The sequence below is a fragment of the Saccostrea echinata genome, unplaced genomic scaffold (assembly GCF_033153115.1).
Source record: "Saccostrea echinata isolate AGI-Se365-2 ecotype Australia unplaced genomic scaffold, CSIRO_AGI_Sech_v1 ptg000030l, whole genome shotgun sequence".
In the NCBI taxonomy this organism is placed as follows: Eukaryota; Metazoa; Mollusca; class Bivalvia; order Ostreida; family Ostreidae; genus Saccostrea; species Saccostrea echinata.
Genome location: NW_026889779.1, coordinates 800,032 through 815,596, shown reverse-complemented (window position 1 = coordinate 815,596; position 15,565 = coordinate 800,032). Strand labels below are relative to the sequence as shown.

Below are 15,565 nucleotides of genomic sequence, written 5' to 3'. Positions count from 1 at the left end.
TAGTCACATTAATAATTTTATATGTAAGCATCATCAGGTAGTGTAAAAGTTTATTCAAATCATGTCTCTTTGGGTACAGGATGGGGCTACAGTAGATGATCAAAGTTTTACATAGGTATAAATTATATAGGGGTACATCTTTTAAAATCTTCCTCTCAAGAAAAGCAAAACTATGATTAATCATATTGATATGCAAGGATCCTCTGTGTCTGTCAATCAAAATGCTTTCAATTTTGATGATCCCATAACTAAAATAGTTTTCAACATGAAAATTTGTTGTTCCCCATTTTCGCAAAAGTAAGGGGACATTAAATCTTATTTATCTGTCAGTCACAAAAACATTAACCTAGGTTATAACTTATGAATGATAGAAAATAAAGCATTCATATGTGCATTACCTGTTACAAGACGTTTCCTAATATCTATGATTTTTTACCTTGTGACCTTGACCATGAAGGTTAACCTAATTTTCAAAAATTTCAACATTGTTGATAACTTGTGAATGAGAGAAGATAGGGCTGTTCATATTTGACAAGGATATTACCTTTGACAAAATGTTTCCAAATGTTCTATGTATTTGACCCTGTAACCTTGACCTTCAAGTTGACCTAATTTTTCAAAAAAAATTGTCATTGCTACAAACTTTAGATGGAGTGAAGAGAGGACAATCATATTTGACATGTGTATTTTGCATGTATGTCATCTATGTCGGCATCTTTTAGAAAAGTTTATCTTTTGACTTCATGACTTACAAGCTTGAAGGAAACATAAACAAGACAGTTAAAATATGCCATATATAATTGTATCCCAACCACTAAGACACTGAAAGCAGGGGACCACAATTCTTTTCAGTTTGCTAGTTACAGAGGTACTTTCAACATGTATAAAAGGAAGACACTCATAGGTTTTGGGATCATATTGCTTTGTATGTTTGTCTGTATTACTGAATGTTAACGATGGAGATTTTGTTGTCATGCGATATCAATACCATTTACAATGTAATGTAAAATTTTGCACAAAAGTAATTTACTATAAAAGGAACACACCTTTTAAGTTTTGGGATGAATGTATATCCATTATGACTCAAAATGTTATATCTGTTACAAAGCCTTTTCTGAATGTACTTTTGCTTTAGACCTAATGAAATTCCTTGGTTAACCTAGAGTATTTTTCAAAATTTTTAGCATTGGTCATAACTTTTGAATGAGAAAGATAGGGCTTTCATATTTCACATGTACCTTACCTTTGACAAGATCTTTCCAAGTGCGCTATGATTTTAGACATCATGACCTTGTTAAGAGAAATTCACATTAATCAAACTGTTCGTGTTTCTGAATGTATATATTTGTAAGTATCATGATTTTTGACCCTGTGACTTTGACCTTGCACTACTGTAATGATTTTCCCCTTAGATTCCAAAAAATCCCCTGACGTTCCCCTGTCTGTCCCTGACATTTTCCTGTCTCCCCTTGACTTTCTCCTATGATCCTCTGTCGTTGTCCCTGACAACCCTGTCTACTCGCTGACGTCCCCTGACTTTGCCCCTGTTAGCACTGTCTAGCCCCTGATGTCCCCTGACATTCCCTGACGTCCCTGTCAACTCCCTGATGTCCCCTGACTAAGCCCCTGACCACCCTGCCAACCCCCTGTCGTCCCCTGACATTCATTTTGACCAGGAAAAGGGTTGAAATATGTTTTTGTTGCTATTTACTTGTGAGAAATATGTTACTCTTGGCAATTCTTAAGTTTTGTGAAAATATATTTTTAGTCAATTGTTATTTGTTTGAATATCTTTAGTATTTATTTATTAATATGATTGTATTTGATTGTTTAGTTTAGTACATGTAGCCTTTAGATAAATTTTAAGGAGAATAAATGCCAGTTACTTTGAAAAGAATGAATTACAAATTTATTGTGTCTTGTCATGAATGGCAAGTAAATTTATCTATATTTATTTATATGTTAATCTATATATCCACATGTATTTATTTATTTATTTGTTTTAATTATTTATTGACTAATTTATTAATTTAATTTATTCATATATTTCTTTTTAGATATATTTCCCTTATTGAATTATCAATTGATTAATATTATATATTTATTTAGTTTCTAATTCATTTTATTTTAATAAATTCTATTTTATTCAATTTATTTGTGAGTTTCATATAAACAGTCGTAAGGTAAAAACAAAATATGTTTCAAAGTATCTTTTAAGCATATTTACATTTCTTTTAATTCTTTTAATTTCATGATGGGTATCAAAATAATTGTCTTATTACACACAATCTGAATTTGGAATTTGTTTTATTGCTTCTTTTACTTTGGTAAAAAAATATAGAAAATGTTCCTCAAAAACTGTCACGGTTGTGAGAGTAGTTCCAAGCTGTTGATAGTTGACCAGTGACTCTGGGTACACAGACCAGACACCTATTGTTCTTTTGACTGACCACTATACACTGTTTATTCTGTGGCAGCACGACCGTATCCACTCTACAGGTGTTATTTCTTTCACAACCGTGACAAGTTCTTGAGGAAATTTTTATTTTACCAAAGTAAAAGGGGACAATAAAACAAATTCCAGATTCAGATTGTGCGTAATGAGACGATGATTTTGATACCCATCATGAAATTAAAAAAATTAAAAGTAACTTGAATATGCATAAAAAATAGTTGAAGCAAATTTGTTTTACCCGGAGACTGCTTATGAATAACTACACAAATTGAATTAAATTTGATTAATCAATAAATTAAAATAATTGAATTGAATAAAACGAAATAAATAAATAAAAATTTTAAATAAATCCATTTGTTTATTGATAATTTAATAAAACAAATAAGTAAAAATAAATAGATAGATTGAATAAAAAAAATTAAATATATAAATGAAAAAAGAATAGATAAATAAGCAGACAAATTAAAAAATAAACACATACATGAATTAATAAAATCAATAAACAAACAAATAAATAAATAAAAATATATTTACATGCTATTCGTGCTACACAATATGCAATAAATTAGTGATTTATTTTTTTTAAAGTAACGGCATTTATTCTTATTAAGATTTATCTGAAAAGCTACCAAACAGTCAATAAAATAATATTTTGAAAGAACTTGATAAAGATATTTCAAACAGAAAAAAAACTAATGACTAAATCTACATTTTCACAAAACCTGAAAATTGCTAGGAGTAGAGTAAGGTATCGATTTTCTCACAAGTAAATAGCAACAAAAACATATTTCAACCCTTTTCATGGTCAAAATGAATGTCAGGGGACGACAGGGGGTTGGCAGGGTGGTCAGGGACTTAGTCAGGGGACATCAGGGAGTTGACAGGGACGTCAGGGAATGTCAGGGGACATCAGGGGTTAGACAGTGCTAACAGAGGCAAAGTCAGGGGACAGGGTAGTCAGGAACAACGACAGAGGATCATAGGAGAAAGTCAGGGGGAGACAGGAAAATGTCAGGGACAGACAGGGGAACACCAGGGGTTTTTTTGGAATCTAAGGGGAAAATCATTACAGTAGTGTTGAACTTTGACCTACTAAAAATTTTAACATTAGTGATAACTTTTGAGTAAGAGAAGACAGGGTATTCATATTGTATGATTTTTGACCCCTTGACCTTGAAGTTTGACTTTCTTTTCAAAAATATCAATATTATTGATAACTTTGAGAGAAGATGGAGCATTGATATTCCATGTGTGCATTACCTGTTACAAAGCTTTTTCTGAATGTATTATCATACCCCTGCTCCGAAGGAGAAGGGGGTATACTGTTTTACCCTTGTGTGTCTGTTTGTGTGTGTATCTGTCTGTCGGTCTGTAACAAATTTTGCATTGCAGTTTTCTTAGCAACTACTCATCCCAAATACTTGAAATTTCAGCACACTCTTTGTTTGAGCTTGCCATGTGATAGGATTCATTTTTGTATGAATCCGTTGTCAACTACTTCCTGTTTATCTGTGCATCTGTCCATATCATACATAATAAATTTTTGTCGCAGTTTTCTCAGCAACTACTCATCGCATTTTTATATGAATCGGATGTCAACTTCCTGTTTAAACGAGAGGTGATCAAAAAGTTCGCGAACTATCTCTATATTTACAAAACCACTATTCATATCAGAATAAAATATCGCACACAAATAGTCATAAACATGTTCTATAAATAGCAGTTGTTACATAATGTTTTGCTCCATGTTTGTGACGTCACAGTGTGAAAATGACGTCAATATGTAGGTGACTTGTAACAAAAAATGGCTGACACAGTCGTACTCGATCAACGAAAGGCTGTAAAGTTTAACGTATATCTTGGAAATTTCTTTGCAGTAGCATATAGTAATTTGTACAAGGTTTATGAAGACAAAAGACTTGCCAGAAGTTCAATCACAAAATGGATTGATTGTTTTAGTGATGGAAGGGAGATGGTTAAAAATTATGTTTGTTCTGGTGCCCAGTGAAAGTAAGCTGGGAAAGAGATGTTTCCTTAGTTGGGCAATTTGTTATGAAAGATCGCCAAGTTAAAGTTAGAAATATAGTTGAATATTTTAAGAATATTATAATGATTAAATCACTAAAGTATCGCATACTTCAGACTTTAAACATATCAGATATGATAAAAAGAAGGCGCCCATACTTTATCCACAATGGAAAAACGACGCACCCAAGACAGAAAAGTCGGGTTGTAATGGCCACCATGTTCATTCTGGCAAAAGATACCATTATCAACCCATCCTATTGCCGAGATTAGGCCATTTATGACAAATGGACAATATATGTTTTAAAAAATAAGTTGTATGATAACAAATATAAGACTCGGAAAAATCTTTTAGCTACTGTGAAAAGAACGCTTCGGAGCATGTCACGTGACCGCCTGGATCACGTGAATCGCGCATGGGCAGAATGGTTGCTGATGTGCATTAAAATTGGAGAGGACAACTTGAGAAAAATAATAAACACCGAAATCTAATTTTATTTCTTTTATGGGAGTAATTCAATTAGTTCGCGAACTTTTTGATCACCCCTCGTATGTGCATCTGTCCATTGTCTGTCGTCGTTATCGTCATTAACTTTTCACAATTTCATCTTCTTCTCCAGAACCACTGGGCCAATTTCAACCAAACTTGGCACAGAGTATCCTTGGGTGAAGGGGATTCAAATTTGTTCAATGAAGGGCCATGCCCTCTTCCAATGGGAGATAATTACAAAATAGTGAAAAATTAATGGCATCTTTCAAAAATCTTCTCAAGAACCAATGGGCCAGGAAAGATGAAACTCATGTGGAATCATCATCAGGTAGTGAAGATTCAAATTTGTTCAAATCATGACCCCCGGGGGTAGGGTGGGGCCACAATGGACAATATATAGAAAAACTTTTTTAAAAATCTTCTTCTCAAGAACAGCAAAGCCATGATTGGTCATATTTATATAGAAGCATTCTCAAGTAGTGTAGATTCAAGTTTGTTCAAACCATGACCCCCGGGGATAGGGTGGGGCCACAATGGACGATCAAAGTTTTACATAGGAGTATATAGGAAAAATCTTTAAAAATATTCTCAATAACAGCAAAGCTGTGATTTGCCATATTTATATGGAAGCAACTTTAGGTGGTGTAGATTCAAGTTTGTTCAAATCATGACCCCCGGGGGTAGGGTGGGGCCACAATGGACGATCAAAGTTTTACATAGGAATATATAGGAAAAATAAAAATCTTCTTCTCAAGAACAGCAAAGCTGTGATTGTTCATATTTATATGGGAGCAACCTCAGGTGGTGTAGATTCAAGTTTGTTCAAATCATGACCCCCGGGGGTAGGGTGGGGCCACAATGGACGATCAAATTTTTACATAGGAATATATAGGAAAAATCTTTAAAAATCTTCTTCTCAAGAACAGCAAAGCTGTGATTGGTCATATTTATATGGGAGCAACCTCAGGTGGTGTAGATTCAGGTTTGTTCAAATCATGACTCCCTGGTGTAGGGTGGGGCCACAATGGACGATCAAAGTTACATAGGAGTATACAGGAAAGATTTTTAAAAATCTTCTTCTCATGAACAGTGAAGCTATGATTGGTTATATTTATAAAGAAAAAAAAGTCCTCAGGTTGTGTAGATTCAAGTTTGTTCAATTCATGACCCCCGGGGGTAGGGTTGGGCCACAATGAAAGTTCAAACTTGCAGGAAAAAAAGCCACAGTTAGTCAAAGAAATATGTAAGTATCCTCAGTTAGTGTACATTCAATTTTGTTCAAATCATGATTCTAACCCCCCCCCCCTTCCCTGTTTTAGGGATAGGTCGGGACCACTTATGCACTTAAGCTTTTCAATACCGAACTGATTTGTGCTTTTTTCCTAGCCACAGTGCTCAGGTGAGCGTTATGGCCCATGGGCCTCTTGTTTGTATGTTGGAACAAGACATGACACAAGACAGTTACAATAAGCCACAAATAATTGCATCACAACCACTAAGAGTTCGAAAGCAGGGGACCACAATTTTTTGAATTTGCTTGTTAAGTTCTGTCCTAGCTATACCTTGTACTGTATTGAATAAATTTAAATTGTAAACAACCCGAAGCTGTGTCAGGACTTTGATTAAAGGTCATTGGTATAGATCATAATAAAAAGTGTATAAATCCTGTTATGGCCATATCTTAAAGTGTAGAAACATAGAAGACATTGTTATAGAGTGAAAGCTGATACAGATTTTTATTTGGTATCCTTATTCTAATTTTACATGAATAACTTTTGTTGATATTTTGTTCAGGGAAAAATGTTCAGTTTTATTTTTTAGATGCCAAAGAGAAAAAGCATGACTGGCAGAGAAAAACGCCAGAGAGATAAAGTCCGTAAGAGGGAAAAGAGGCAGAAACAGTCCTTGCCATCATCAGATGCCACACCTGGTGAACATCCTCCAGATTCTACTGTCCCATGTGGAAGAGTAGATGGAGCTGTCTCCGCTCCACCCGGTAATTTTCCGGGGGAAGGCTTTATAGGGTTGCCGCCTTTTCAGGAAAAACCCTTGGCCAGGTTGCAGGCCTCTCTTCGCGAGAAAATGCATCCAACCGCCCTGTGTAACGCATCTTCTCAGGGAAGTCGTCTGTGTGCCCGAAACGGAGGCATTGCACCGTCCCCTGACCCCCCACCGTGGGTTTGTACCTCACCGAGGGTAACTGAGCTGGACACCGTGTACGTGTCTGGCTCAGCAGGTCAGGCGCAGCTGGATATGTCATTCTCTCCGGGGAATGAGTCCAGCAGGATACAAAATGATGCAACGGATCTTGAAACGGATACTAAAATGAGAACTGAAAGGAATTCATATGATGAAAATGAGAATATAGACAATGTATATATGAAAAATAAATCAGAATGTAGAATTGAAAGACTGTGTACTGGTGAATGTACTGGTGTACTGGATGATGGCTATGCTTGTGTTAGTGAAGATGGACCAGTAACAATGAACAAGGTATCTGTTCAAGGTTCTTTTCATCAAGATGACTTAATGTTTGGTGAAAATGCAGGAACACAATGTGTTGCCAACTCCTTCGCAGCATTAGCATACCTAAAGTAAAGAATTCTAAGCAGTGGCAAATTTCAGATATGAATAAAGTATTAGCAACAGGAAATGAGCTTTAAACGTACTTGCAGCATAGTTCAACCATTGTCAGTAGATATCTTTTTGTGAATGAGTTGCCCCAATTTTTTGAGTGTTTTAATACAATGTTTTAGTTCAAAGCATATGAATCTTTGTGCAGCCTAATAAATATGTCTGATGTAGAGCCAAACTATGATGAATTTAATGCATATTCACTTACAGATGCATTGCAGATTGCTCTTGGAGAAACAAGTGGGTGTTTTGTATGCTTCAGGGGAAATACTTTTTTGGTTGGAAAAAACAGCAGATGGTTACTTTACATTTGATCCACATTCACGGTCACAATCAGGGTGTATGAGTTTAAGTGGAAGGAGTACGAGGATACTTTATCAATCAGTTGATGATATTTACAATCACATATTGTCCTTGGCATTGTCAATGGGATTTTCTGGAATTACTGAATGTGAAATAACTGGTGTTGATTGTTTAGTTAGGCAGTTTGCATCTACTGATAAACACGGTGTTGAAATTGAGCAATGAAAATTTACTCAGCAGAATAAAGACTTGAATTTAGCTTTTCAAGAAAAGACAGGCTTTTTGACCGCAAGTGTTCAGTCAGTTGTTAATGGTGTTCAGTCAGTTGCTAATGATGATATTGAACTCGTTTGCAGTGAAAGTCATAGTATTAGTTTTCTGCAACATTCTAACACTGTGAAATTACAGCTTTGTCAGATCCTGGGAATACCATGTTCAGGTAGAAATGGTAATGTTGAACAGGATTGCTTTGTGCAAGAAGCAGGCGCACCTACTGAGTATGTTGAAATTGAAAGGGATGGAAATTGTTTTTTCAGGGCAATTTCATTTTGTTTGACTGGAGTGGAGGATTATCATTATGCAATACGATCAGCAGTGTGTCAACATCTACTACAGAATAGAATATTGTTTGAATCTTTTGTAAGATGTACAGAAAGTTCTGTTGAAAATCACTTGTCTTTAACAGGTATGTCAAAAGATGGTACATGGGCAACTAAATTAGAAATTCTTGCTCTCTCTCATCTCTTGAGCACTGATGTACATACATATACACAAAATCACTGGGTTACATTTTCAGGAAAACAGGTAGAACCTATGAATGTTCAATGCACAGGGTCATTTTATTTAGATCATGAGGATCAGAATCATTATAATGTAGTGGTGACAGTTACTGAGAAAGAAATGGTTAGTTCCAAGAAAAATTATTCCCTGTATGTTGGCAAGGAAGGCTACAGAAAAAGACTTGGAAATCGAAATCGTATGAGGGAAGTGCGTATCTTTTCATCCACCAAAAAATTAAGAACAGATCATGAAAAGAAACTAACGAATGAGAATTGCACAGAAAGGAAATTAAGAGCAGCAAAACTTAAGTACAAGACTGACCTTCAATTTAGATTAAAGGCAATTGCAGATGGAAAGAAAAGATATAAAAGTGATGGAATTTACAAAGCAAAGGCAAAACAGAGGAGCTTGGAAGCTAGTAAAAGGAAATATACAACAGATGGTGTCCATAAACAATACAAGAAGAGAAGAAGCATAGAGAAATATAGGTTAGATACAGTACACAGAGAGCATGTTAAACAAAGAAGTACAAATAAGTACAAGGATGATAAAGAACACAGAAAAAATGTTAAACAAAGAAGTACAGAGAAATACAGGAATGATGAAGTACACAGAAAGGATGTAAAACAAAATAGTATAGATAAGTACAAAAATGATGAAGAATACTGAATGGCTATTAAACAAAGAAGTACAGGATTGATGAAGAACATAAAAATTAGGTAAAGACTGTTAATAAAGAAAAGAATCATTTCAGTGCTGATGAGAAAAAGAAGAAGAAGGAGAGTGTCCTGAATCGGAGACGAGCACTAAAAGTAAAGTTGGAAGATGAAGAAGAAGTTGTGAAATTGTTTAAGGAAAGTGTGAGAGATGGCCCAGACTATGTTGCTGTTGTCATCGTTTACTGTTTGAACACCAAGTCCAAGGATGCACACTTGAAATGTACGAAAAAAGGCATGAAGCTTATGAAATGGCACAGAAATGTATACAGAAAAAATACTGTCATGATTGTACATTGTCTTGTCCAGTGCATTGCCCCCATTCATCATTGTGGATATGTTTTACTTGTCATAGGAAAATATTGAGTGGAAATATTCCAGCAGAGGCAGCTGTTAATTAAATGTCATTGAAGGAAATTCCATGCGAGCTTAGCAGTTTAAACAATTTGGAGCAGCATTTAATTGCTTTGCATATTCCCTTTATGAAAGTGATGGCTCTTCCACAAGGTGGTCAAAGGAATGTTCATGGGCCTGTTGTTTGTGTGCCATCAAACATAGAAAAGGCAACAACTTTACCAAGAAATGACAATTTATTAAGAGTTAAGCTAAAACGAAAGCTAGCTTACAAGGGTTATTATGAATACCAATTTTTAATCCAAATTATATTAATATGGCTCTTGATTATTTAAAGAAAGAGAACAAATGGTATAAAGACGTAGTGATCAATACCTCGTGTGAAAGAAATGGTGACCAAAATGATTTGCTATCAAATGAGACTGTTGAATTTGTAGATGAAGAAGTGAAAAAAGATGAAAGAGATGAAAATCCAGTTGTTACTGACACATGTTTACAGCCTGTAGATGTGGCACAAGAAGTTCTTGATCATTACTTTGATGATGTTTACAATAAAGCACCAGGCGAAGGGAAAAATCCAGTCCGAATGTTGCAAGAAGAAGGAAACGAAGCAAAGACATTTCCACATTTATTTTCAAGTGGCAACTTTTCTTGGAATGATAGATCGAGATGTGAAGATAACTCTATCAAGATATTTTAACAACAGACTTATGAATGCTGATAACAGATTTGCTAAGGATACAAATTACATTTTCTTCTCTCAATACATGTCAGAATTGAACCAAGTTATTGAGAAAACACAAATTTCAATCCGAAAGTCTTTATCAAAGCTTGATAGTGGAAATGCAGTAACATCTGAAATGTTACAGAATCCTGATGTACTCTCAAAACTCCTAAGGAATGATGAGGCTTTACGGTTTATGCAACCCATTCGAGGAACACCTGCATATTGGTCAGCTACTCGGAAAGATCTGTTCGCTATGCTTCGAAATTAGGTATCCCAACATGGTTTTGTTCATTTTCTGCGGCAGAGTTCAGGTGGAACGAAATTATTGGATCAATATTACTTCATGAAAATGATTCTAGATCCCCTTCTGATTTAGACTGGTCAGAAAAGAGTGAAATTTTGAGAAGCAATCCAGTTACTGTTGCCAGAATGTTTGAACATAGATTCCATATGTTTCAAAGGCATGTTATATTGTAACCTTCAAACCCTATAGGGAATGTTATTGACTTTTTTGTGAGAGTAGAATTTCAACAAAGGGGCTCTCCACACATGCACTGCTTGTACTGGGTTGAGAATGCACCAAAATTAGATGAAGATGATGATAAAACTGTTTGTGATTTTATTGATAAATATATCACATGCTTTACCTTCTGAAAATGATGACCAAGAGCTGCGAAAAATTGTTTTGGGTGTTCAACAACATAGTAAGAACCATTCAAAATCCTGCAGAAAATGGGAACAGACTGTAGATTCCATTTTCCAAGACCACCATCAGAAAGAACATTTATTACAAGACAATGTGAGGAAGATGAGGAGGACTTGGAAAAAGGTGGCAGACTGAGTAAATCTCAGGCTAAAGATATCTTGTTGAGTGTTTGGAATGAAGTTCTTGATGATGTAAATGGATGCAAAACAGTGGCGGAAATATTCACTAAAATGCAATTATCACAAGATATTTATGAAATGGCACACAAGGTATTATCTGCAAAAACTAGTACTATCTTCGCAGCTATGTTAAGGCTTCCCGAAGCTTTAAAATGCGCTCAAACATAATATGTCATTGCAAGGTCGGTTTTGGTTTTAATTTATAAGTATTGAACTTTAGTACTTCCAATTTATATAAAGGGTTTCCTCGGCTATATATTAGATTATTTGTTATGATATCACATGACTTTGTTGATCACGTAACGGTCATTTATAATTTTTTGAAGTGTTTGATATAAATCGCTTCGGCGCAGCTGATTAACACAATAATTATTAACATTTTGTTATATAAATAAACTCATCGTATCCTTGTGTATCCGAAATGTGCTTGGGAAAAGTTATAGTATTACTTGGGTACAAAATATTTCCTGAGAGATTCAACTTACCTACATATTTGAGGGTATTTTCCACAAAATATCGTAATCTGTATTAAAACAAAGCCAGCACACATTTTTCCCAAGCAAGATTCAATTAGAGAACCTCTTCTTACAGATTTCCACAAAAATTCTCAGATTAATCCTCATTAATCACCTGCGCCAGACTCTTTTATACACACAAAATAAATTCTACCTCCAACCACGGGTATAAAACAGAGTACATTTCAAAAGTATATTTTTCATAAGCATTTTGAACATGATGAATTTCAATCAAGGGTAGGTAAGCGGTGTATTTTTAAAATATTCGGAAATATAAGACTTAAAAAACCTTTAACGACCCGTGAATTTTGCAATAGCTATCCATTGAAAAATGGAAATGGTTACATTCAGAGAAGAACAAGAGCTAAGCCAGCCATAGTAAGATATCCAAGGTTCAATCCTGAAAATGCATCAGAAAAGTATTATCAGTCAATACTGTAGCTTTTTCTTCCATATTGGACCCAAGATCAATTGAAACCGCTTGGATTCAAGTTTTATCAGACATTTTTTGAAAACGGGTTTGTCAGAATAAGAACTGAAAACGAAGTACAGTCGGTTAGAGTTGTGGTTGAAAATAATCGTTGTAGTTTCTCCAAGAACGAGGCTGCCCTTGAAAATGCTCAGGAAACTTTAGAAGTTTATGGTGAACCTAAAGATGCTTGGGCTAACCTTTGTCCAGAAACTGAAAGAAATCGAGATGAATGTCTAAACGAAAAGAGGACAACAGAACAATCAGAAAACAAAGAACAAGAAACCACTAATGAAATTGAACATGATGGCGCTTCGGATTTGATATACCATATTAGGGAAAATTCAAACTCGAGGCAAGAAATTCTTCCTTTACTGCGAAGTTTAAATGATAAACAAAAACAGGAAAAGAGGACAACAGAACAATCAGAAAACAAAGAACAAGAAACCACTAATGAAATTGAACAAGATGGCGCTTCGGATTTGATATACCATATTAGGGAAAATTCAAACTCGAGGCAAGAAATTCTTCCTTTACTGCGAAGTTTAAATGATAAACAAAAACAGGTTTTCTACAAAGTTCGTGAATGGTGTTTGAAAGTCGCTGAGAGGAAAGTAGAACCATTACATATCTTTTTTACCGGAGGTGCAGGGACAGGGAAAAGTCACCTGATAAAGACTATACAGTATGAGGCCTCTCGAATTTTCGAGAAAAGTGTTTCATCTCCTTCAGATTTATCTGTTCTTCTCACAGCTTTTACTGGAACTGCTGCTTTCAATATTGGGGGAAACACAATTCACCACGTATTTTCTTTAACTAAAGCTCTACCCATTCCATACGAACCTCTGAAAGAACAGAGTTTGAGTGCAATGAGAGCAAAGTTAGCTTCTCTGCAGATTTTACGCAGCTCTGTTAAGGCTGCATAAAGGGGGCGGGGCCTACTTTATACGGGAAAAGTTTACTGTGCCATCACACAAATATAGCAATTCCTCACAATAACAGAAAATGAAATAATTTGCGATTCTAAACTGCATAAGAGTAATGAACTACATCAAAACTTACCACTGCATTCATTTTTGTCGCTAGTTAAATCCCACACAGCAAGATATAAACAAGTCACTGATCGCAATGCACTTGTCGACATGACGTCATCATGGTAAAATCTGACGCATTTTATGTGCAGTGAGAGGCGGATCAAGTAATTTTTATACAGTGAAAAATGCATTTTATTATTAAACAGAATATTATTTGCAAATCTTAGGTAGACCATTAATACAAATCTGAAACGTTTGTTGAGTGTCATTATTTAAAAACTATCGAGAGAATGTATTGAATTAATTCTACCGTGTTTTTTGTCTACAGGGTGTGCATGTTTCACGCCGAGGTGCCTCATTAAATCGCCTTTTCGCAAGGGCATACACTTAATAGATCTTGACCATTTTTTGAATATACATAACGGACTTATTCCTTAACATGAAAAGTGCTGCTGCTTTCCTGAAATCGAAAGCATTACTTAATTAATACATAAAATACTTGATAAAGGTCACATAAATTTCGACATAAGCCAGATAACTTGAAATTTAAACTATTAAAATGCGAATTTTATTTAAAGCAGCAGCACTTTCCATAAACTACAAGTTATGTAGAAACAATTTATTACTTAATTTTTTTATTTTAACTAGAGTATGCCCTTGCGATATTGAAATTTTGTTTGTGACCTACATACAGTACACATTATATGCATTTATCACGTGGCTGTCAAATAACGTGACCAAATCAAATTCAGTACAGAGCGAGGTATACAATGTTATTTCAAATAATATTTAAAGTCATGTGATAATATAGTACCTTTACAAAAATAATTCAGTTTAAAAAGGTATGTATTTATGCACGTTTATATTCTGTTGATTTCTTCGAAGTACGCCTTAACACTGCTGCGTAGTCATTGATGAAGTCTGAATGGTTTACAAACGGCTCTTCTATTACATTCATGAACGACTGGTGCAAATTAAGAAAAGCAAGGAACCTTTTGGTGGTATATCTGTTATAGCAGTTGGAGATTTTTACCAACCACCTCCTGTGAAACAACGAAAGTTGGAAATACTGTATAAAGAAAATGATGAATATCCCGTAGATTGCTGGTTAGACTTTTTCAAAATTGTTGAGTTAGAAGAAATAATGAGACAACGTGACGATGCTGCATTTGCTACAGTTTTGAATTCACTACGGATCCGAATGATAGAGGAACCACTCTCAGAAGAGGCGAAAACAATGTTAAAAGAATGCATTAGAGATGGACAAGATGAGGTACAGCATGTGTATCCTACAAATGACGAAGCAAATGAATACAATCTGAAGATGTTGCAAACAAATTGTGAAGAATTGATAGAGATAACTGCTGAAGATTATCAGGAAGACAAAACTACAGGAAAGCTGACTTTACGTGCAAAACCCTTCATACGGACAAGAACAGATGGCCTTTCTGCTTCTTTGCTGTTTTCTGTGAATGCTAGAGTGATGCTGACAATAAATATTAATGTGGAAGATGGACTTGTGAATGGTGCGATGGGACATATTTCAGCTTTTGATTTTGGGCAAGCTCAGGAAAGAAATAGGGTAGAAGGGATTAGAATTTTTTTTGATAGTGAAGATATTGGGAGACTGCAAGGAAAAAAGACACCACTTGGAAATGAAGTATTGATTCAAATGATACAGGAAGACATCAAGGAGAAAAATACAACGAATGTTGTACAACATCAGTTTCCCTTGAAACTCGCATGGGCATGTACAGCACATAAAGTTCAAAGCATGACAACAAACAGTGTTGTAGTAAATTTAGATCGTACCTTCGTTCCAGGACAGGCATAAGTTGCCATTAGCCGTGTTACTTCCCAAAATGGTTTATTCATAGAAATAAAAGATGAAAATGCACTACTGAGAAAAATTTACGCTAATCCAGACATAAAATCAGCACTGGGTAAAATGGAGAAATTGATCCCAGAGCAAGATTATCGAAACCTCTATGATGACGGAACCTTCAAAACAATTGTTTTACTGAATGTGCAGAGCTTAAGAGCACATTTTCTCGACCTAAAAATTGATACCAGATTCCTCCAAGCAGACTTTATATGTGTCACAGAAACATGGCTGACAGACAATGATAGCATCAAAAATTTTGAAATTGACGACTTTGAATTCAACCATATTACAAG

General features: G+C 35.1%; 1 protein-coding gene across 1 annotated transcript; it reads left to right on the top strand.

The window, feature by feature from the left end:
- The first annotated feature begins 14,312 nt into the window (after positions 1-14,312).
- LOC133196089 (ATP-dependent DNA helicase PIF1-like) lies at positions 14,313-15,221 on the top strand. Its single transcript, XM_061332030.1, has one exon. It carries the CDS (start codon positions 14,313-14,315, stop codon positions 15,219-15,221), a length of 909 nt encoding a protein of 302 aa, XP_061188014.1.
- Positions 15,222-15,565: the final 344 nt, after the last annotated feature.